Here is a 24986-nt window from a genome sequence, read left to right as displayed (position 1 = left end):
CAGTAAGTGACATATCATTACATGATATTTCTGTTTCCACTTAATATGGTCCACATTACTGCTGAGTTACAAGTACTTTCTCTCATCACAAATATCCCGCTGCTACCGTCAGTGATAATCTATTCTTCTTATCTTCTGCATTTTTTCCGTGAATGTGTGGAAGATTTCTCCCCTGCTGGACAGATCCCTTCTGCTTCTGTGCCCCTGCTTCTGCTGTGTTGTCTGTTTGCTTAATGTCTGGGCTGCTGGCAAGAAAGCAGGCTCCATTCGTTGGCATGAAGCTAAGTACACCCCACCGTTGCCAAGTGACCATGCATCACTACGCCTGTATTTTAGGTTTCCGGGTGTCTTATCCCTTGACATCTTCTTAAGTCCAAGTGGGGAGGAGCAGTGTTTGAAATGTTCAGGATGCTGGGGCAGATGGATGCATTCCTGGAAGGGAGGCCCTGAGATCTGGCACAGAAGGACTGAATCTGCAGTCATTTCTCCTCCACCAAGGTCATAGTGGGGTTCAATTGGCATCTGACTCCCATCCCCGCTTTCTCCTTCCTTTCAAAAAAAACCTGTTCCAGTTGTCAAAAAAGACTTCCTTTAATTCCTCAAGAGAAGTTTTTCAAATTTCCCATTGCCTTATAAAGGCAAATTAATCCTCCCTCTCTTTTTCTTTTGACTCAATTTTTTAAAGATTTCTATTCTTCTCCCTGCCTTCCCTCCCCCCTTCCTTCCCTTCTCTCCCTCTCTTTCTTTTCCTTCCTTCCTTCCTCTTCCCTCCTTTTTCCTTCTTTCTCTCCCTGCCTCTGTAGAGTTAGCTTTATTTGTAAATTTTAGTTTAAGAGCATGGACTTGGGAGCCAGAGAGCCTGGTTTTGAATTCCAGCTCTGCTGCTTATCAACTGTATGTTGTAAGGCAGGTTATTTAATCTGTCTGTGACTCAGTTTACTCATCTGTAAAATCTGGATAATAATAGAACTTAATTTATAGGGTATTCTGATGATTAAATGAGTTAGTATATGCATGATTGTCACATAGTGAGTCATAAGTGTTGGCTATTACTCATCTATTTATTTATTTATTATTTTACAATCCAGATTTGTACCACATTGACTAGAGACATTTTAGGATGCACTATGATGAGTTTTAAACTTAGAAATGAGAAATAGAAATACAGTGCCTTTTAAAAATTTCTGTGAGCATTCACCCTATAAAATACAGAAAAAATAAAGAAAACATATTTAACGAAAAAGGCATTTCCTAGAACATACTTTGGTGTTGCCATTTTTAGGAGCAAGAAAGAACAATTATCCAGCCCTGAGTACTGTTGGCTTTGGTTGCATGCACCAAATTAAAATACGTACGTAACTAAATACAACTGTAAGTTTTCATTGCAATCTGCTGTATGTATTTTTTTGGGTTTTAGTCCCAGCTGTTCCATGTATATTTAGTTAAATAATGTACCTCTATAAGAACAAGTGTTATGCCTATTTTTAAAGGCACGTTTTAATTAACTGCACATATATGTTTTGTTTTACTTTTATAGAAAGTCCTCAGACTCAGGATTCGTTTTGCATGGCTACCTCCAGAACACGTGAGCACCACTGGATGCCAGAAAGTGGATTTTCTCTCAGGCTTTCCCCAGAGACAAAGCTGTTGGTAAGACCTTGAACTCAGGTCATTTTTCTTTGCACCATCTTATAAGTCTTCTTGGCATTATAGCCAGTAGTTCTTTTGCATTCCAGACAGTGGCGCCCCACATGTAAGAGCTTTATAAACATTGTTTGATGATATTTCTCTATCCTTGACCTGTCAACACGTCAGTGTCTTGTCTATAAAACTGAGATAGTATACCTATTCTTCCTGCCTCACCAAAATTTGTTAAGGCATAACAAACCATCTGTCATATATTTGAAACAATTTTCAGGATTTTGTTTTAGAGGATACTTTCAAATGCTGTTTGTCACCATACCTAGATTTCTAGGTAAGGTCCGTTTTTGTTGATTTGCTGGGGGAAATGCGTATTTAGATTCAAAATCAAATTATCAGGTGGAATATAAATAGAGAAAACAACAAAGTGTGTTTTTAATACTTTGGCATTTTCACATGAGTTCTTGCCAATCAGTTTCTTTTTTATGGCTATAAGCTGATTTTCCTCCCCTGTTAAGAACAAATGCCCTTTATTTTAATCAGTTTCTACTTGCTGACAGCTTTCTTTTTATATGAATTTCAAGTGCAGTAAATTATGTGGAGTTCCTGGTTGCCAAACTGTGCCCATGTAAAATCATATTGGTCCTGTCAACTGATAGACATAACTTACAAAAAGAAACTCTGGTTTGGAAAGCTCAAAAGCTGAAAGTTGGCTATCATTAAGATTTCATTTGCTTCCAAATCTGATTTCTGTTTTATATAGAAGAATAAAGGTTATGATTTCTGTTAAAATTCTTTTTTATGAGTACCAAAACATACACTGCATGCTTCATTAACATGCTGCTCCAAAGAGTAAAATTCCCAATGCCATTTGGTAACTGGGAATGAGGAAGGGGAGATGACTAGATGGCCCTGGACATGGATATCAAGTGGAACAATTAAACCACCTGGAGAACTATAGACATGGAAATGGGACAAGGGGTCTTTCACTGCCAGTTTGCTGATTAAAATCTGGGCCGAGTCAGAAGCGATCTCAAGCCATTAGCATCCTACCCTTGGCCAAGGGCCTACTGAGAATAAAATAAGTATGAAATGGGCTTGTTCAGCTCCCTAGGGCCCCAGCGCATTCAGATATTCCTCAGTGCTATACTCATTAGCAGTATCTTAAGAAAGGAACTTAAGCAAACCAAGTTCTGCCCATCCCCTTTAATTCTGAATGGACTGAATTGGCGGGGGTGAACCTTGTCTCTTGCTTCGATTGACGGTCACTCAATGGAGGGTCCCAATGTCTAGGCTTGTCAATCCATCACCTGTGCTGAGCACCGTAAAACAAACAGTATGGGCTTAGCAAGGCTGTTGACCTTTTGTGAACTGGAATGACATGTGCTTGCAATTGGAGGGTGAGATGGGGAAAAGGAGTAATAAAGGTCTCATTAATATACTAGATTTGGGTAACAATTACAGTGAGTGTTATGGAGACAAAGGGAAGGCTACCAGCCTATGCTGGAATCTCATAGGACTGGAGCTGTTAAGTGGTGGTAAGAGCAAGGCCCGTTTGCATGGATGCATGCACTGGGTTACTTGTGTGTGATACCTCTGCATACACATATGGGTACTATATAAAGTAAAATACTATTCTTCTACGATATGGATGTAGTTTACAAAAGTGTGACTGTATTGAGGATGATTCCACAAGTTCTGATCAAAGGTCTCATTCTTTTATGAGCTTATCTTCTATCAGGCTATAGGAGGTAAAATATTAGTTAAAACAGCCCCTGTCTGAGTTGAGATTTTGGTATTGGAGGGCTGGCTGGTGGAATGGAAAGAGCTCTGAACGGGTTAGCAGAGGACTTTTCTTTTAGACTCAGCTGTCCCACCCGAAAAACCGTGTAGTAGGAAGAAGCTTCTAAACCTGTCTGAGCTTCCTTTGCTTATAGGCAAATCCGAAGATTAGATAGATGATCTCTGGTCTCCTTTTCTAAAATTCTTGCTTCGGTGGTAATGTTGGTGGGACTCTTTACCTTGGTTTTTACTGAGTTGGGGTAATTTCCGATAGCCTTTCTTTGTCTTTCCCCTCCTAGGAAATCCTCTCGCTTTTTGTTCCTTTGAGTTTTTGGAAGAAAGGAAAAAGTGAGGAAGATGGTAAAAAGAGGTGAGAGAGAAGCAGAGCACTGGCCAGGGTGCCAAGCTGGCATTCAGCAGCCCCAGCCGGTGCTCTGCCCCTCTGTGCCTGCCTGGCAGCTAGACAGGAGCGCCTCTCCACCTGGGCGGATGCTGTGCCTCACAGTCAGGGAACAGCCTAGGGTTATAGCTTCACTTTATTTGTTAAACAAAAGGAGGTAATTAAAGGAGCTATAAAAATTCCCTCTGGAGCCTGTACTTGATCTGCACACTGGCTTGGTTTATTAATTGATACAGATTTCCGGTTCAGTTCACCGTGTGCCCATCAGTGAACAGTGATCTGTGTGGTCAGGGTCTGTGACCGCAGCGGTGTGGGGGCTCAGGGCTGCACACTGTGTGAGGTATGGCTCCCCTTTCTGAGCAAGTCAGTCACGGCAGGCAGCCAAAGACACGGATCCAGATATTCAGGTCACACAGGAGAGAGCAAGGAAGGAAGCCAGTGTCACTCATCCCATCTAATGTCCCCCTCTTGCCCTCCTTCTTCTTCTTCATGTTCCTGTTTTCCTGGTACATTTTATTTCCCCATTTTCTTCTCCCCCTTTCCCTTAAGTAGAGGTGACACAGATCAATACCTTTGATGGAAAGTAATAATCAGGCCTATTAAGTGACAAAGGTTTACTCTGTAACAGCTGTGCTGGCGGGAGAGGAGAGCTTGTCTGACTAATGAATCATGAAACAATCAGGCAGTAGCCATTTGTGTTTAGATCTGTAAATATGGTGTGGTTCAAGTGCCAGACCATTGCCGGTGCTCCAGCTGGGGGCACAGATGGTCCGCATTCAGAGCAGCACGAGTGTGAAGAAAGGGTTTTTTCCCTTTCTCTGTCCCACACTGCACCTCTCTGAGCCTCCCCTCAGCTCTGTGAAAGAGTAACTTCAGAGAAAGAAAGGAGACTCCTTTCAGCGGAGGACACACCTCCAATGTGCATTTCACTGTAGGTTACCAAGTACTGGTGGTTCCTAAGTGCTCCACCTGGGTGGAAAAAAATTGCTAATGGAAAATGTCACTGTTTTATATTCCCCTAAGAAGAATTGATATGTATGTGACTCTAAATATCTGCTTGATTTGTCACTGTGAAAAATATTCCTTTATACTTTTCTTATCCATTACTATACTTGACCTCCTGTTTTGTTCTTAGCTGTAAACTGAACAAATTGAGAGAAAAATGTATGTTCTAAGATGAGAAAGTCACATTTATATACAAAACTAAAGTTGTTCTTAAAAAATATGCTAACAATGTCTGTTGGGATTCTCTTTCTCTTAGTTCTTGAGGTAAGGATCTTCGTCTTCAAGAAACCAGAATTTCAAGAGCTAGTCATCCTGACCTTAATTAAATATGGTTTTGTGGGGTTTTTGGTTACCGTTGTTTACCTTAGCCAGGAAAGCATTTTTTTTTTTTTTTTTTTACTAGAAATGGAAGCTGAGCCTCCATTTGAAAAAAATCAACACTTAAAGTCATTATTGGTTGAATTATTTATTTATCTATTAATTTATTTGGTGGATCCATTTTTAATTGTTTTATTTTGTAATTTCTCATGGTGCTCAAAATCTTTGTTACTGAGGAGTTTCTGGTGAGTTCCTAGTAGAACTTGCATTGTGGCATCCTTTCAACCATGGGAAACACATTCTTCATCATTTTTTTTTTCTCACCTTTAAAACATGTAAAATATAGTAGGGGGAAATTTTATAAATGTTTAGGAATAGTTAGGAAAGACAGATATTTGAAAGTATATTCTGGAATTTACATTTTTCCCTTGAATTGGCCTCTCTTTTTGGGATACCCATTTTCTTTTGCTTCTCTGTTTAGAGAAATTAACAAAGAAAATCTTTTTCAGGATGAGCTACAATTATTGAAATAACTGCTATTGATTTTTCAGCTGAAGTGCTAAACTCTAAGTTTGCTTTTAGAATTACAGATATTTATGAAATATTTATGAGAGTACTAAGTTGTGATAAAATAGGTCGAGTGCAGTCTCCAAATAGCTGCTTGGGGCTGGCTGACTCTGTTCCCTAAGGATGGGCTAGTGTGAAGATGGCTTAGATTTGGCTTAAGGTTGCTGGTAATTTCAGTTTATTATTGAACCAGGAAAGAAGCAGTGCAAAGGGAGCAATGAGATTAGGTGGATGAGTGCCTGAATATACTTCCCCTTGGTCTCCCCATTTCCTTCAGAGGTACATCCAAGAGTTTGGTGGTCAAGGCCACCTGGTGGAGGCAGGATCTCAGAAGGGCATGCTCATTGCCATCTCTAATGCTTAGAATGTCACTATTCAAGGATCAATGTCATTGTCATCTAAGGAAAATCTTGCCATGCTATAGCTACATGTTTTCATATACTGATTGCTTCTCTGTGCATCAGGCCTAGAGCAGGTCTGGCCATAGCTTAACAGAAGTCCACTTTGGAAAATAATGGTGATGGATCTGGGACTTGCCCATTATGGGTTCAGCTTAACACTTGGCCCCTCTTCCCCAGACTATTTAAATACAACACCATTCCAATACTTGGCAAACTTGGAATAGCACCTATATAGAACGACAGCTTCCAGATGTTTTCAGTTGACTAATTGATCTAGCTCAGTCAGAAATACTTAAAAATTTGAGGCCACAAATCTCTGAAAATCTGATGGGAGACATGGACCCTCTATTTAGAAAAATGCTTGCTCCTACACTTGCATACATAATATTTCACCACCCAGTTTCAGCGGTTTCAGGGGTCTCCCAGAGCCCACCATGGTCTCCAGGTCAAGACCCCCTGCTTCTCTTCTTTGCTTAGCAACCTGATGAGTCGAGCCTCACCTTGGGTCCTTCAACTCCATCTCAAAATCATGCCACCATCTTGTTTTCTACAGTACCTGACTCCCAGTTTTATTCCTATCTCCCTAGTTTCTTCTTTTTTTTTTTTTTAAATTTTTATTTATTTTTTTGGCTGCATTGGGTCTTTGTTGCTGCACGCGGGCTTTCTCTAGTTGCAGCGAGCGGGGGCTACTCTTCGTTGCAGTGCACAGACTTCTCATTGTGGTGGCTTCTCTTGTTGCAGAGCATGGGCTCTAGGCACGTGGGCTTCAGTAGTTGCGGCACGTGGGCTCAGTAGTTGTGGCACGCGGGCCCTAGAGCATGCAGGCTTCAGTAGTTGCGGTGCGTGGGCTCAGTAGTTGTGGCACTCAGGCTCTAGGGCACACGGGCTTCAGTAGTTGCAGTGCGTGGACTTAGTAGTTGCAGCCCACAGGCTCTAGGGTGTGCAGGCTTCAGAAGTTGTGATGCGTGGGCTCAGTAGTTGTGGCTCACCCGCTCCAGAGCGCAGGCTCAGTAGTTGTGGTGCACGGGCTTAGTTGCTCCGTGGCATGTGGAATCTTCCTGGACCAGGGATCGAACCCGTGTCCACTGCATTAGCAGGCAGATTCTTAACCACTGAACCACCAGGGAAGTCCCACCCTAATTTCTTCTAATCAACTTTTTATTTTCTAACTTCAGTTTTTGCTTTAATTCACTATCATTAATGACCACCTCACTCTTTTCTTTCTGCTAATCTTGTAATATAATTGTTTCTCCAGATTTGTTTTGCCTTTATTTTTTTACTTTTCTATGTTTCCATTAATAAAATAAGTTTTATTACACTTGGCACATGCTAGGTACTTAAAATATTAATAGTAATAATATTTGTTAATTATTATTGAGAGCCTGCCAGGTATACCCTTATTGCTAGTTATCATAGCAATCTTGAAAGACAGGTTATATCCCATTGTATTGTTGAGAGATCTGGGGATTCTGGAGATTAAGAACTTAGTATATTTTTTCCCTTAAACTGATTTCTTATTTTTTCCTTGAATACACTTTTTAAAATAGGAAATGTTATCTCACTCCTAGAAGTGTAAAACAAAAATAATCAATTTAATTGCCAAAAGATAACTATAAAATACATAATACATAAATATTTTTCAGAATCTACATACCACCAAAAATCACCTACTGTATACCCTGTGACATAACCTTGCCCTTAAGCCATACTCTTTTCTGAAATTAGTGCTGGTTTTCTTTTCTGTTCTTCCCTTCTCCTCTCTCTTGCCTCTTTTCTTCCCTTCATAATTATCCTTCTCTTCCTACTCCTACTTGTCTCTCTGAGGCCTTTGAGTCCATCTTCTTCAAACAGAACATCTGATCTAGCCTTTCACCTAGGAATCACCAGACTCTCTTGGGTCAAGAAACCCAAGCATGTATTCCCTGTCCATGGTGTCTCTTCAGTGCAAATATTAGCACTGGAAAAGCATTATCCATGCCATTCTTGCTTCAGCTCCACACAGATGAGAAGGGGGCTTTTGTTTCATAGGCAGCATCTAGGTATTGAGGCTTCTCCTACGTGAGGTATTAGGTTCATTGGCTTGAGAGCCATGGTGTCAGACAAATCGCAACTGCTTCCTCTTTCAGACCTTTATACATTCACAGGTTCTGTTCTCAGCCCTCCTTTGTACTCAATGTATTCTTTTTCTTGAGGTGGTCTCAGGCAGTCCCATGACTTTAAATGCATTTTTATTTTTATTTATTTAAAAAATTTTTTTTATTGAAGTATAGTTGATTTACAATGCTGTGTGAATTTCTCTTGCACAGCAAAGTGATTCAGTTATACATATATATACATTCTTTTTTTATATAAATACATTTTAACTGTGTTGTTTCTCAAACTTCTATTTCCGACCTGGACCTCTTCCTGTCTCTACTCTTGTACCACTCCTCTCATGCAGCAGAATGATTTTTCTCAAGTGGAAATAAGATCACATTATTTGCTGCCTAAAGGTATCCAGTGAGTTCTTTTACTGCTTAAAAAAGAATCCAAGCTTATTAACACATAGGGCACACTGGTCCCTATGTGTTCTGGTCCATCCTACCTCTCTCATGTCATCTCCCTCTATGTCTGCCTTGTCTGTGAAGCTGCAGCCATCCTTACCACCCAATGAGTCCCAATTTCCCTCCTCTGTTTTTTTTCCCAAGGTACTTATTACCACATGACCTATTCAAGATTTTCTTGTTTAGTGTCTGTTTATCCCAACTAGTATGTATTTCAGTGATGACAGTGATATTTACCTATTTTATTCACTGGTGTATCTTCAGTGCCCAGAAAAATGCCTGGCATAGAGTAGATGTTCAAAAAAAATCTGTTGAATGAATGAATCCTAATATTAGTAGATGGAGGATGGTGAGATGATATTCCATTTCCTTTTAGGAAATACCATTTCTTTTCTCTAGTTGCATAGGTTAAGTCAAGGTTCAGATTAGAAGATATACACTCCTCATTTCCCACATTGCATCAAGGTCTGTAAAAATTTTTCATCTCCATCTCTGCACCTCATTTGTGCTATTGATTAATAAAGTGATAGTGTATTTGAATTGGGTCACTCAAGGTGAGAACTAGTGTGCCCCTTCAGATCTTCCTTCTTTTTTCTTTAAAAATTATTTTATTTTATTGTGATTCTATTATAAAAGAAAACATAATCTTCATTTAAAAACCAAACACTTCAAAATTATATAACATAGCTCTCCTCCCCTGACTACATTTCTGCAAAAAAAAAAAAAAAAAAAAAAAATGACCACGTTAGGAAGTTGTTCTATAGCCTTCTTAGATCTTATTTCTTCTTTATAAACTGTCGATTATTTTTATTAAACATTCACATTGAATAGAGAAAAGCTTGCTTTGGGGAAATGCCAAAAGTCGATAAAGGACCTGATCCTTGATGTTGGGAAATTTAAAACTTAAATATGGAGATAGGGCAAATATATGAAAAAGACAATACTTCTGAAGAAATACACAGGCAATTACTAATTAATTCTGTGAAAATGAGAAACATAAGTGCTAGAGGACAAAGAGCCATAGAGCAAATGTGGCTAAATGAGATGACTCGAGGAAGAGTACCTGCTGGTCCCAAATGATGTCACAATGGAAATAAGCAGTTCTTTATCTTTCTGTAGTGCTTTTCTTCCCGTGGTTTAAAACAACCCGCTAGCCCCAAGGAGAAAAAGTGTGCTTAAAGGATGTTCTCATATATATATAGTTAAAAAAAATAGGTTATCCCTCCTTAAAAAAATGGCCGCCATTGTTTTAAGCTGGAGAATCCCTGGAATAACTGTGCATTTCCGTGACACAAATGAATACACTGATATAATTCTATGTAAAATGTGAATGAATTTCTATCTATTCCTATGTAACCAGGGAAAGAAAAAAGAAATCCTTATGGGTGGCATGGGTAAAATTTACTTGCATGTAGATTATAATTTAAAATTGACTTCGGAATTTGTCAAGCCTTTTGACCTGTATTCAGAACACTTTGAGAGGGCTCATGCCAGCAAGTTACAATACTGTATTTATCAGCGGCCACCTGCAGGGCTTTAGTCTCCAGCTGCTGCTTTTTTTCAATCCATTGAAACTTTTAATTTAAAATGGCTGTAGACCAAATAGCATTGACTGAGAAAAGAAAGCCAAAGGGTAGCATTTCCTGAAAGCCATTATTTTATTGGGACAAAAGGGCAAGGTTTCCTGAATCCACCTTCAGAAGTACAGATATTGAACATGTGAACAATACTAGTGTTCTTCCAAAAAACCACATTACACCCCACCTCACTGGGTCTATTGATTGGAATGTTGTGCAAATGAAAGGAAATAAAGAAACCCAAACTGCTTCTTCTAACAAGGTGCCATCAATAATGCCCACATGGGCGAGCATTCCCTGATTTAAGATCTTGTCTCCTTCGTGCATCCACTTAAAGCCCTTGGATAGGGGAAAAACACCCTCCCTGCCCCAAACAGAATGTTAGATTAAGAAAGGTTCGTCCTATTCTGCTGCCCTATTTCTTATCCTGCCAGTTTTCTTGGGCATTCTCTCTCCTGTAGCATTCTTTCTCTTGATCATTTGTAGTACTGACTTGCTGATGTACATTTGTTCTCCTAAACTTAGACCCTGTGTGTGTGTGTTTACATATAATAGGAGCTTTGTTCTGATTTTTGAATGGGAAAAATTTTGCTTTTTGAAGGCATCTTCTTAGGAAGAACCATTGGGACAGCACAGCTGGCTTTTGAAAATGGAGTTTCTACTGAAAGTTTCCTGCTATTATCTTGACAACCTTATTATTATCAAAGCATTTGAATATTAGGTATGACAATGAACACTCACTGCAGGGAAGAGAGGAGCAAGGCCATAAGTGGGAGGGGACCACTAACAATTGTGCCCCCTGTTGCAGCCATAATAATTTAATATTCTCACACTGGGAGGCTCCATTTTGCTTGGCCTGTATTGAGCTACTCGATGTGTTGTTTCCCTTTGGCCAAACCATCAGGCTTGTCCCTTGAACAGCCTGTAAGACTTCAAATAAAGGATCATGCTGATAATGGCCTAAGGGCAGGATTTTTGTTTTGCATGGGAGTCAGTAATTTAACTATTACACAGAGGGAGGCTTCTGGGTTTTGAACAGAACTTATTTCAAGATTGTATTAAACTTGTTGATAGATCAATAGTTTTTCTTCTTATTGACTCCTTGTCTCTTCCTGAAAATTAGGGGTGACATACCGTCTAAGAGATGGAGACTAGATATATTGGAGTTGCCACATGCTGATGCCCTGTTCTGTTTGTTTTGTACTTTGTGGCTGGATACATTTTTTTCTTTTTCTTTTTTTTTTTTTCCTTCAGTGGATTTAACTTTTTTTCTGAATTTCTGCTCAGTATCAGGATGTGAAACTGTCATGTTAAAGATGCTAAGTAGAAGAGACAGATTATTCTTTCATGTAACTCCTACTCTTGTATTTTTCCTGCTATCAATGCAGGAGATAACCTTCCTGAGGTCTTTAAGACATTATCATTTGAAAATAGACTCATGAGCTCAGCTATATCTTGGCATAGTATGGTACAGAATATACTATAAGGAGGATTTGCCTTAGTCTGTATCACATGAAAGATTTTGTTATATTTTTATACCGTAACATCATACTATAACAAACATTTGGAGGATAGTTGTTATGGTGAGCTCTAGGGTATTTCTGAGAGAGAAAAGGAAAGAAAAAGATTAATACACTTTCTTCTTTGTAAAACTGATTTAGACTGTGAAATTGGGCTTATCCAAGGTTATGGAAGTAGCAGAGTGTAGTGTCAAATTAGGGCAACCTGACCACCATGTGGTTTTTGATTATCATGGGTTGTCTCCAAGACCTACTTTTGAAAAGAACAAGAAATATTAGTAGAGCTGTTAAGCATTTGGTCCTTTGTTTTTATTCATTACGATCCAAACAGTGGGAAGCTCTCACAGAAAAATGTCTGGCTTAAAATACCACATCACCTCGGGAAAGTGGATATTTCAGTTACTTATTTTTTTTCAGTTGCTGAATTTATTTTAGGAACTTGAAGCCTTTACCAGTTGATAAAGGGATGGTTTTCTTTTGACCATACCCTGGAGCAGAGTTTAAGCAATGTGAGCTCATTAAGAAATGCCAGGTTGTGGTTTGAAATGTCGCTTTAAGATTCCCATGTCCACAAGGGTCTTATTTCTTGTTTTGGAGTCCTGTGACCTCACGCATGAAGGTCAGAGGGCACTGTGGTACTCTGTGCACTTCTATTGTTTTCATTTGTACTCAGAATGGTGAAAAGAGTTATCATTACCAACTTTCATTTCCAAGTTGGGGTGATAGAGCATTTGACCATGAATTATTATTATTGGTATATTTATGCTGAGTCCCCATGGAGAACAAAGGCTCTTTAGGAAATGTGTCCTGAACAATGATATAATTGTTATCATGATGACAAAGAATGTAGTTTAGGTTAAGGAGCAGACCATCAAGGGAAACACCCTACTCTTTTCTTGTATGTGTGTATGTGTGTGTATAAAGTGCTGGACAAGCAAACAGCTGAAGGAAAGCTTAAGGGAAATTCTTCCTTTTTAATAAGAGCTATAAATGCTGATATATACATGTGTCTGGATGGCCGCATCTCTCTATGAACACCCAAAATTACCTAATCATCAATTTTAAAAGTGAGATGTGAAATAGACAAATAGACTATCCCATGTAGTATTTGCATTTTTAATTTTTAAAGGCACAGTGGTCCAAACTTGGGTCTCAGGGAAGTAAGAAGGAAGGAAAAACAAAACAAAACAAAACAAAACACAAATGCAGAGAGACATTAATACTTGAATTAATTCAGGCTCAAGGTAATTTAAAAGTTCTAGTAGAGAATTTGATGGGGAAAGTATAAGATAAAATTTCCATAAGTTACGTTTGCTAAGTGCTTGGTGGTAAGGATATTAAAATTGTCATCTAATGATTGATGCCGAATGTATATAGCAGGGCCACTGGTTTCTCCTGAGGAGCTCACGATTTCCGTAAGGTCTCACTTGACATCATCGTATTTTACAGTGCTGACTTGGCCCAGGCATTACAGCTAAAGGAGGCCGAATGACATGGCCTCCAGGGGTGTGGACTCTGAAGCTGATTGCCCTGGACTCAGTCCCAGCTCCACCAATTAGTGGTTGTGACAGAAGCAACTTATACCTCCCTATGCCTCAGTTACGTTATTTTTAAAATAAGACTGTTATGTAGATTAAATAGGATGTTGCAGTGCATGGCACATGCTAAGTTGTTTTATGTCTCTGTGCCTCAGTTTCCAGTTTTAGGGATAGTAACTGTACTTCTCCCATAGGGCTGTTGTTAGGATTTAATGAATTAATATTTATACGCAAAATGCTTAAAACAGAGCCTGGCACTGTGTAAATTTTAGCAATTATTATTATTCTACAGAATAAAGATAAGATTTTCTGAACTCCAGTTCTTTTACAAAACAATACACATGACTGTATATAAAGCAGATAACCAACAAGGACCTACAGTATAGCACAGGGAACTATACTCAATATTTTGTAATAAACTATAAGGGAAAAGAATCTGAAAAAGAATACACACACACACACACACACATATACATATATATAATTGAATCACTGTGCTGTACACCTGAAACTAACACAACATTGTAAATCAACTATATTTCACTTAAAAAAAAAAAGAAAACATACACAGCTAACTTCATGAGGAATGTTGTTCCCTTCACATACAATTCTTTAAAAAAAAATCAAAAGTGCTAGTCGGAAATTCTGGCACATTATCACACTTGTATCTAAAGATTTTGTAATCCTCTGTTGGAAGTCACATTAGGGTAAGAAGAAATCAATTTCCATGAAAACAACAATTAATATCATTAGGGACGTGCTCTCAACTTATTTTATCTTAATTATATTTTATTCAGAAAAAATAATTTGGATTCCAGAAAATGAAAAAGTAAATTGTAAGGACTCTCCTCTTACCTCCAGTAAATGACCTTTTTGAGAAAACTTTGTCCACTTTTAGAAGTGACTGACATTGATTTCTGTTAAATTCTGAGTACATTCTGTCCACTAGCAATGATCTGAAGATCATGCAGTTATTAGAGTTTTGTTTTGGAATTGAAATGCCTAATTTGAAGTCTTCAGACTTTGAGCCTTGTAAATAAGTTCTAATTATTTTCATTCATTCATTCATTCATTCATGCATTCATTCAACAAACAATATTAGGATGCCTGTGTGCCTGGCACTGGGCTAGGTGTTGGGTACCTTAAAAAGAACACCTTTTTTTTTTTTAAACTAGACTACATGACCCTGCTTCAGTGTTTTCCCCACTGTGGGTGTGAACTGTTACTAGGTTAAAAGATAAATTAAATTAATTGTGACCAGAATTTCTTAAAAGATGAAGTAGAATTGAGAAGAGCAGAGTATACTGCACATAATATTGTTTCCTGAAACTTTAAAAATATCTGTATTTCAATCTCTCTCTCTAAAACACATATATTTGTCACTATGTAAAATGTATTATTTAAGATTATGATTCAAAAACTTTGAAAAGCCCCACACGCAGTAGTAATCTGCACCTCTCTGCATTACACCCCTCTTCCCCGACCTCCTCTTCTCCAAACTGGCCCCTTTGCTTTCCTTTCAGCTTGCCAAGTGTACTCTCCTTGCAGGATCTTTCCTTGTGTGATCAGCTCTGCTTTAAAAGCAATTCCCTCAAATACATTTCCTTTAGGTCTTTGCTCAAATATCACCATCTCAGGGAGTCCTTGCCTTGACTGTTCTATGTAAAACACCATGCTCTGCATTCCCTCACCTCACATCCCTATCCTCTTTATTCAGCCTTACTTTATTTTTAGAGACTAGAGTTTAAGTAGGCTTTGAGGGACTTCCCTGGAAGTCCAGTGGTTAAGACTCCACGCTTCCAACGCAGGGGGCATGGGTTTGATCTGTGGTCGGGGAACTAAGATCCCGTATGCCATGTAGTGCAGCCAAAAGAAAAATACTAATAAATAGGCTTTGACGTGTTACCACTGTCTGACATAATTTGTTGTTTTTGTTGTTGTTTTGTGTCTTTCTCTCCCTATCAGAATGAACACACCAGGAGTCCAGGGAGTGGTTCTGTTCCCCACTGTACCACTGGCACCTAGAACAGTGCCTGGCGTGTAATAAATGCTAAAAAAAAGTTGTTGACTAACTAAAAGAAAGAACAAATAGATAATGGAATTGAGGGTCATGTTGGTCGTTACTTTATTGCATGTAAATGATCTTGGAAGGACTCTTAATTTAAGTTTCTTACACAGCCCCCAGAGATTTGAACTTGCCCAGGTTTCCAGTTTCATCAATTGCCTTTTCCTTCCCTTTCTCATCCCCCATGATTATGATTGCTGTGCTCTGACAACCTGGAGATCCCAGCAGTTCTGTGAATACACAAAACTGTGTCACACATCTGTGCCTTTGCTCACACTATTCCCTTTGCCTGCAGTGCCCTTCCCCTGACTCTTGCTTCTTCACCTGGGTAACTGTGCTGGCCCTTCAAGGTTCAGTATGATCACCCTAGCTGGGGAAGATGCTTCTTCTCTGTGCTTTAATATTACTCTGTCAATTTTAAACATCTATTTTCGTGACTTCTTCCTTATAAGCTACATGAGAGCTGAAATGAGTCGTTCATGTTTTTGTATTACCAGAATTTCCCATAGTGCCTGGCATGCGATAAGAACTCAATAAATATTTGTTTAACTGAAAGGAAACATGTTTGCATTTTTAGAAAGTTTATTTCTTATCTGTCTGAACTGTATTTCCTTGAAATTGACAACCGACCTTTGTTTGGCAAGTTTTATAAGATCTTTAATCCATTAACAAAGGCAGATATGTTCATGGCTATTTTGTTGTTTTTCATTTCTCAAAAGCAAACATTTCTTACACATTTCTTTGAATGAGAGGAGAGCTTATGTGGCATGGATGAAAGAAAGGTGGAAAGGCCCAGATGCAAACTGCACCCTCCATCATGTTTTTCTGTTGCACACATCAATTGTCTGGGGATGTTTTCTTCTTGCTTTGGCTTTTGCTTCATCTGTCTACTTCCTGAGAACTGACCCCTGGAGATGAGAAAGAGATTTGAGTAAAATGTGAAGTTGTCTTTTTAGATCCTGAGAATACCCTGGTAAAATATTTAGCCAAAATGAAGATTTTGGATTATGTGTGGTTTTCATTTACATTTGGTACTTTAGTTCCCTTTTACTGTGGATAATTGAGAGTTGACTGAATATGTCAACTAACCAACTAAATATAACCCTCTGAGGAAAATTTATTCTTTGCACTCCTTTGCTTTTTTACTGTGATGAAAAGAGGAAAAAAAAAAAAAAAACAGAGACTCAACGGGCTGTAACTTTAATAGGTCATTCCAGCCAGTGCTTACCTTCCGAAAATTCCGATAATACAGGGAAGACAATACAGAGATCAAAAGCAGTGATGAGATTTTTTAGCAGCATTAACCGTCATGACCTAGCAAAATGAAAGAAAATAGTTTAACAGAACTGTCAGCTTCAATATAGCTAATAAAGTCATGGATAAATGTTTATTACATACCAGAGACAGATCATTTCTGTACAGAAATTGAGGATGACCTTTACTGATAACTCTTATCTGCCTGATATCCTGAGAGAAAGGGAGAGGGAGAGGGGAGAGAAGCATATTTGCTGATATTTATGAAAGGAGAAATTATCATGTGCAAATAAAACATTTTAGCAGTGATTATCTCAAGTCACCCTCTTGCCCTTTCTTCCATCCCCACAGACATGCCTCATGGAGGTATAATATAGATTCCTCTCTAGGAGATCAAATGTGCCTGAAAGTGGCATTGGTAAATTCAGGGAAATTCTTCCTAAACTCACCGCATCTCAAAAAGCAAAGAATAGGAGCACTTGGATATGAATACTTACATCAACAATGTTGACTTTTAATTTCTTCTAAGATATTACAAAGATATTGCAATTAGTTAACATCCTTTTAATAAGATGGTCTCAATTTTAACTAGGAATTTCAGAGAAATTCGTAATAACCAATCCACTTCCATTCTGTCATGATATCCATAACATGTTTAGAATTTTTGAAAGACATTGATCTTAAATACAATTACTTACTGATATTAGTATTTTTGTTCTTCTTACGAAACTGTTGGAGGTGGTGATGGTGTAGCTAATGGTAGATGTTTTTTATTTTTATTCATTTGTTTTTCTTTTTTTATTCCAAAAGGAGATTTCCTGGTACCCTAGTTCAAACTGTACAATTCGAGTTGTCATCACAAATATAAGTGAACAGTTGATGTGATAATTGGGGTAATTTAGGGAAGAAAAAGTAGAAGATTTACCTGAAATATTTAAACCCTATGCTTGTTTTTTGTTTGGAGACACATGTCAAATCTCATTACATTGTTCCTGGAATAGTTCTATGTGTCTGGTAGCTGCCCAGTACATTATAATTAATGACAGTATTTAGGAAATCTTAGACACTTGGGTATTTTCCTACATATTCTTATTTTGACATATGTTTATATATAGGGCTAGTTTCACTCTAAACTTAAAGTTTTCTTCAGAAGGCATAAAACCCAACATCCATAATAGATTCAAAGTGGGAAAAACAAACCCGTAGTGAATGGAACTCTTTTGACATTGAAATTGACAATTCTCGTTTTAACATTAAATTTGATTTAGCAATAGAGGTGGAACTGGAAACCTCTTATTTCCTTAGCTCTATGACTTAATTAAATGTCTTTTTTTTTTTCTTCCCTTCAGAGGCTCACTTAATTTTTCCTTCAATTTTTTTCTTAAATAAGCCTACAGGCAACTGTTTTACACACCTTATAGGCAGAAGCGCTGCCAGAAGGGTTGGTTGTGTTTAGGAGCCACTGCTGGCTCTTTGCACTTAGAGAAAGGAAGTGCCTCCCCTCTCTCTGTCTTTCTCCCTCTCTTTTGCAGCTGCAGCTGTCATGCATTACCTTGGCCCATTTGGGCTTCTCTGAGCCACTGATTCTGCCACTATTGAGATAGGATGAGTTTTCCACAATGTCATAGGGGGCTTGTTTGGCATTTAATCTTGAATATAGACTCCACTGAGGCTGGAAAGACAAACAAAATCTTGCAGGTTAGGTAAAACAACAGTTTGTGCCTTGTCGTAAACATGTCATTTTGTGCCTCTGACCCAGTCCCCACACCAGGTTTTCCTCTAAACACTGTTTCTCTATTGACAAACAGGAACTGTTGGTCACACACACACATACAGAAACATGAACCCACAGAGAAGGAGGCAGAGCGGGTGCAAGCATCAGACATGGAAATCTGTCACCTCTCTTTGATCTTTATAGTTGAATGAATTTAGAAATTATAAGTTTGCAAATACATGGTAGAAGAAAGGAACTAGAAGAAGTCTTTAACTGTTTATGTCTACAATCTTAAACTGTCATTTGTTGGAGTTACGGAACTGAAAAGAATAGTAAAATTGTAGTTTGATGAAATTGTACTTCGAAGAAGACTGATTAGATGTTAACTGTAAAAGTCTCTCATTGGAATAACATCTATTTATAGTTTTCTGTGTTGTTCAGATTTGGCGTCTAAAGCAAGTTACAGCAAGAATGAGGTTGACATTTTAGTGCCTATGTGAAAACTGAAAGCCTCGAAAATCTATGTGGATTAATTTCTTAAATATGCTTTTTCAGTGAATGGTTATGAATACTTTGTCAAGACAGGCTAGTCAACCATACACATGTCTGACAAAGGACTCACTGATTCTGGTGTCACGTCTGCAATAGATATTAACCAAAAAGTATATCTGCTACGTGTCCTGGGTAATACAGTCTTTATGTTTTCCCTTTACCAGCACCGTATGTAGCCCTTTATTATAGGCTGCCACACGTAGTAACTCATTGAATCCTAATAACAACCTTATTATATTGGGTTGGCCGAAAAGTTCGTTCGGCTTTTTCTGTAAGAACTTTTTGGCCAACCCAATACATGGGGAAACAGGCACAGAGAACTTAAGCAATTCGTTCAAGGTTATATAGCTAATAAGAGGTGGAGCCAGCGTTTGCCCCAGAAAGTCTGACCCCAAAGAGCTTCTTCTTTATCATTGTACTTTGCTGCCTCTTACTATCAAGGGATTAGAATTGGTGTAGTTAAATATAATAGAGTCCATGTGGCTGTGAGAGGTGTGGTCTGAGTACCAGTGTTATAAGTAGCACTAAGTGATTGGGAAACATAACTGGCTCTTATTTTTCTACAGGTGGAGGGAGAAAAAGAAGGCAAACATAATATATGTTTATAATTACCTATGCTTATGGGGGTAAGGGGGGTAAAAATGTACTTCTCCTACCCCAGGTCTCTTCTAGTACCCCTCTTCATTTCCTGCATTGACTTTTGTCTTTTCTGCCGGTCTGTTTCAGCACTCAATGGGGTGCCTCAGTGCACAGGTCACAGCCCTTTCCCTCACAGAGTTCTCAACCTAGATGGGGAGACAGATTTGAGTCCTGCCCAGGGTGTGAGGGGAAGTAGACGGAGGGGACATCACAAACTGGCTGGGGCCAGGAAGGATGCTTGGTGCAATCTTTTGACTAAAAGGAAGTGAAAAATTACTTTTATAATCATAAAAAATAATTTCTGTTTATAAAAGTAATTCTTTAGTATAAAAAATTTAAAAAGTGTTGGAAAAGTGAGAAGAAAAGTACAGTCACCTTTAGGCTTAGCACACAGAAAGAAATACATAAAATTGTGGTGGATGTCAAGGCTTTTTTTTTTTCTTTTTGCCCCAGGCATATATCTTCATAATTTTGGAATCATATCAAATATAGTATTCAGTATAATATTTGAATATTTTCCTGAACATATGCTCTTCTGCAACATGACTTCTTTTGGTCTGCAAGTATTTATCATATTAGTGTACTATGATCTAGGGTATCTAGGTTGTTTCCACTTAGTCACTACTATAAACACAGGGATAATGAACATCCATAAACAAAAATGTGCAAGTCTGATGGAGCTAGAAGAATATGAAATTATTTATATTTTGTAATTTATGTTGCTCAATTGGAATCTTGAAAGAATATGTCAGTATATATTCCCACCAGCAGAGTATAAAAATTGATACTCTTACTAATACTGGTATTATTATTTAAATTTTTTGCCATTGTGATAGGAGACAAATGTTATCCAACTGTGAAGACAAATATTGTCAATTTGATGTTTTATTTCACTCATCGGTAATAAGTTTGAATATTTTTATATTTTTTGTCTACTTGGATTTCTTTTTGAAATGGAATATTCTCCTTTTTCATCCTCTCAGTGTGAATGTATTTGTTAATTAACTTGTAAAAGCTAAGTAATATGTTAACCCTTTATTCATGATATGTACTAGAGTATTTATTAAATTGTTACTTTCCTTTATATTTTGGTTTAGGTAACTTTGACATGTAGAAGTTTTCAATTTTTACTTGGTCACAACTATCCATTTTTCCAACTGGAAATCAGATAAATGTCTACCTACATATTTTTCTGGTAATATTATGTTTACATTATTACATTTACTTCTTTAGTGCATGTAAAATTAATTGCTCTAACTTTATTTTATCCAAATAGCAGATAAAACCAGAACTATTTCTTGACTGCTTATCTATGTGGTACTCACCTTTCCCTCCCAACAACGTAAACTTCTACCCTTTTAATTTATTAAGTGCATGTGTATTTTCATCTGTTTCTGGGCTTTTTGTTTCATTAATTTGTCTATTATCATATGAAAAAAATATCTAATTTAAATTATTGTTTTCCATCACTGAACATATTCATTATTATTAATCTTTTTAAAAAAAAATTTAGCTAGTTTTGAAAGTTTATTACTTCATATGATCTTTAGAATAATTTTTTCAAGTTCCAAAAAACAAAACAAAATACAGTGTGCAAAACAAAAATAAGACCACATGGAGATTTTTAAAAATTAATTATATTTACAATTTAATATGGAAAAATTTAAACACTGTAAAAATCCAGCCTTGTTATCCGTGTATATTTAATTAATTATTTTAATATTTTCCTCAGGAAATTTTTAAACTTTTATGAGTTCCACATATATCTTGTTAAGGTTATTTCTAGGTATTTAATATTTTTCATTACTACTGAAAATAGGATATTTTAAAGTGGTTTCTGTTGATATGTTGGAAAACTGTTGAATGTTTGTATATGTAGTTGATAAGTGACCATCTTATTGAACTCTTTTATTGCTTTCATACATTTTTCTAGTGACTCTCTTGGTGTTTTCTTTAACACATGTTATACTCCAGAAAGGTCTGTTTGTTTCTGCCTTTCTGGTATTCATACCTCTTACTTACTTTTCTTGTAGCATTGCACTGATTAGAATTTCCATGACAGTGTTTATAAGCTGTATCCCTATATGTTCTTAACTTGAATGGGAACATTTTTACTGTTTTTCCATTATGTAAAATGACATCTTTAATTTGCAAGTTACTTCTTCAACATATTAATAAATAAGCTGTTTAATTTTATTTTAAAATGTTTAAGTCAGAACTTTATCTCTTTATCAAACGCTTTTTTGGCCATTGATTTAGGAGAATATATAGTTTTTCTATTTTTGCTTATTTGTGGATGAAACAATATAATATATTGAACCATCTTTGAATTCTTTTAAGTCATCTTATTTGGTCAGTGTAGAGTTTTGTTCCATAGTTTTACATGGATTTGGTATCTTATCAGTTTTAATTTTATCACTCTTATGGACATCATTAAATGAATTCTGTTTTCCTCTGCTATGGAATAGACATGATCAGTTCCTCAAAAGATGGAAAGAATTTAACCATAAAACTGTCTGTGGAAATTAAATCTTTGGAAACCTAAAAATATCTTTTTTTCTGATTTTCTAAAATTCTTTGTCCTCCATTTTGATCATTTACAATATTTTCTTGTAAAGTTTTCAGTATCTTAAAGGTTTCAATTTCATAAAATTGTTCACAGATTTAATTTCTTCCGTAGTAATTACTTTATTCAAGATTTCTACATCTTTAATTTTGGTAGTGTATATTTTCCTAGAAAATAGTTGATTTGTGAAAATTATTTTAAAATCAATTTTATTGAAGCATAACTTAGATACAATAAATTCACCCTTTTTAAATTGTGATGGGTTTTGACAAACATATGCATGACCACATCAGGGCTGAGATATCAAACAGCTCCATCACACCAATAAGTTCCCTTTTACCCTCTTTTAGACGATACCTACATCCCTGGCTGCAAGCAACTGCTGATCTACTTTACATCACTATAAACTAGTTTTGCTTGTACCAGAATTTCATAAAGGGTGTCATTCAGTATGTACTATTTTTGGTTTGGTTTCCTTCATGTGGCATAATTTTTTAGAGATTCTAACGTGTCATTGTGCCTGTAAGTAGCTAGTTCCATTTTATTGCTGAGTAATATTACATTTTATGGTATACCATAATTTCTTTATCCATTCCCATGTTGATGTGCATTTGGGATGTTTGTAGTTTGAGGCTATTTCAAATAAGGTTTCTATGAATATTTGAGAAGAAGTCTTTGTGTAAACACTCATTTCCACATATGAGTGTAATTCCTAGGTCACATGATAGGTGTACGTTTACCTTTTTAAAGAAATTGTCAAACTGGTTTCTAAAGTGATTGTAACATTTTAGGTTCTCAGAGCAATATATGATGGTTCTAGTGGCTACATATCATCACCAACACTTGGTACTATTATACTTATTTAGACATTCTAGTGAGTGTGTAGTGATACCTCATTTTGGTTTTAAAGTGTATTTCTCTGATGATTACGGAGGTTGAATATTTTTAAACCAACTTTTCTGAGGCTTAATTGGTATAATAAACTATACATATTGCAAGGGTACAGTTTGGTAGGTTTTAACATATGTATACATTTGTGAAACCATCATGTAATCAAGATAATGTACATATCCATATCCAAAAAGTTTCATTGTGCCCCTTTGAAATTCCTCTCTTTTTTCCTCCCAACCCCCATCTATTTTCTGTTATTATAAGTAGTGTGAAAATTCTAGAATTTTATATAAATAGAACAATATATTATGTACTATTGTTTATCTTCTTTCACTTAGCATAATTATTTCAATTTTCATCAGTGTTGTTGTGTGTATAATAGTTTATCCCCTTTTTATCACTGAGCAGCATTCCACTGTGTGGATATACCACATTGTATTTCTCCATTCACGTATTGATTGGCATATGGACTATTTCTACTCTTTAGCTGTACAAATAAAATTGCTATGAACATTTGTATTTAAATCTTTGAATAGACATATTCCTTCATTTTGGTAAATACATAGGAGCACAATGGCTAGCTCATGAGTTATGTAGATGTTTAACATTTTAAGAAACTGCATACAGTTTTCCAAAGTGGTTACTATTATACATCCCTATCAACAGTAAATGAAAATTCCAATTGCTTTGCCTCCTCACCAAGACTTGGAAAGATTAGTCTCTTTAATTTCAGTATTCAAATAGATGTAGAGTGGTATCATATGGTAGTTTTGCTTTGCATTTCCCTGGTGACTAATGATATTGAGCATCTATTCATGTACTTATTTGCAATTTGTATCTCTTCGGTGAGCTGGTTGTTCAAATCTTTTGTCCATTAAAAAAAATCGCTTGCTTGTTTTCTTAGTATGGAGTGTTGTGAGTTATGTTTATATTTCGAGTATAATTATATGATTTGCAAATATTTTCTCTTTGTCTGTGGTCTGTCTTTTCACTCTCTTAATGCTGTCTTAGGCAGAGCAGAAATTTTAAATTTTCTTGAAATCTAATTTATCAATTTTTCTCATATGGATTGTGCTTTTAGTGTCATAGCTAAAAATTCTTTGCATAACTCAAGCTTACAAAGATATTCTCTTATTTTCCTCTAGAAGTTTTGTAGTTTTAAGTTTTATGTTGATATCTATGATCCATTGTGAACTAATTTTTGTACAAGTTTCAAGATTTGGATGCATGTTCTTTTGTTTTTTTTCATATGGATATTAAATTGTTTCAGCATCATTTGTTGAAAAGATTATCCTTTCCACTGAATTGCCTCTGTGTCTTTGTCAAAAATTATAGAACCATATATATGTGGGTATATTTCTGGACTCTGTATTCCCTTGCATTTATCTGTTTGTCTATAATCACTTTCTTCATTGTTATCACATTATGATAAGTTTCAGGTAGTATTAGTCCTTTGTACTTGGTCTTTTTCAATGTTGTTTTGACTGTCGTAGGTCTTTTGTATTTCTAAATGAATTTGAAATGAGCTGGTCAATTTTTACAAGACACTTTGCTAGGATTATGATTGGGATTGTGTTATAAATAAATTTTGGCAGAATTGACATCTTAATGATATTGAATCTTTTGATCCATGAATACAGTGAATTTTTCCACTTATTTAAGTCTTCTTTAATTTCTCTCAAATATTTTATGTTCAGTATACAGGTTATATACATCTTTTTTCAGATTTCCCCTAAGTATTTATATTTTTGATGCTTTTGTAAATTATGTATTTATATTAATTTCCCTTTGATCATTGTGAGTGGACATAAATACAATTGTTTTTTGTGTATCGACCTTGTATCCTTCAACCTTTAATACTAAACTCACTTAATTTTATTATTAAAGATTCCATTGACTTTCTACATGGTTGATCATATTGTCTGTGAATAAAGACAGTGCTTCTTCCTTTACAATCTATGCTTTTAATTTATTTTTATTGCCTTATTTCACTGGCTAGAACTTCTAGTACAG

The 24986-nt window shown here is 36.5% G+C and overlaps 1 protein-coding gene across 1 annotated transcript in view; it reads left to right on the top strand.

Moving 5' to 3' along the window:
- LOC309627472 (uncharacterized protein) overlaps positions 1-24986 on the top strand; it is a 347968-nt gene that overhangs the window by 105445 nt on the left and 217537 nt on the right. Inside the window, exon 4 of the mRNA XM_082389459.1 lies at positions 1538-1650. Within this exon, the coding sequence (XP_082245585.1) occupies positions 1538-1650 (113 nt within the window). The remainder of the gene's footprint in view (positions 1-1537; positions 1651-24986) is intronic.

The sequence above is a fragment of the Balaenoptera borealis genome (assembly GCF_965194805.1).
Source record: "Balaenoptera borealis genome assembly, chromosome: 4".
Taxonomy (NCBI): Eukaryota; Metazoa; Chordata; class Mammalia; order Artiodactyla; family Balaenopteridae; genus Balaenoptera; species Balaenoptera borealis.
This window is presented reverse-complemented; position numbering and strand designations above follow the sequence as displayed.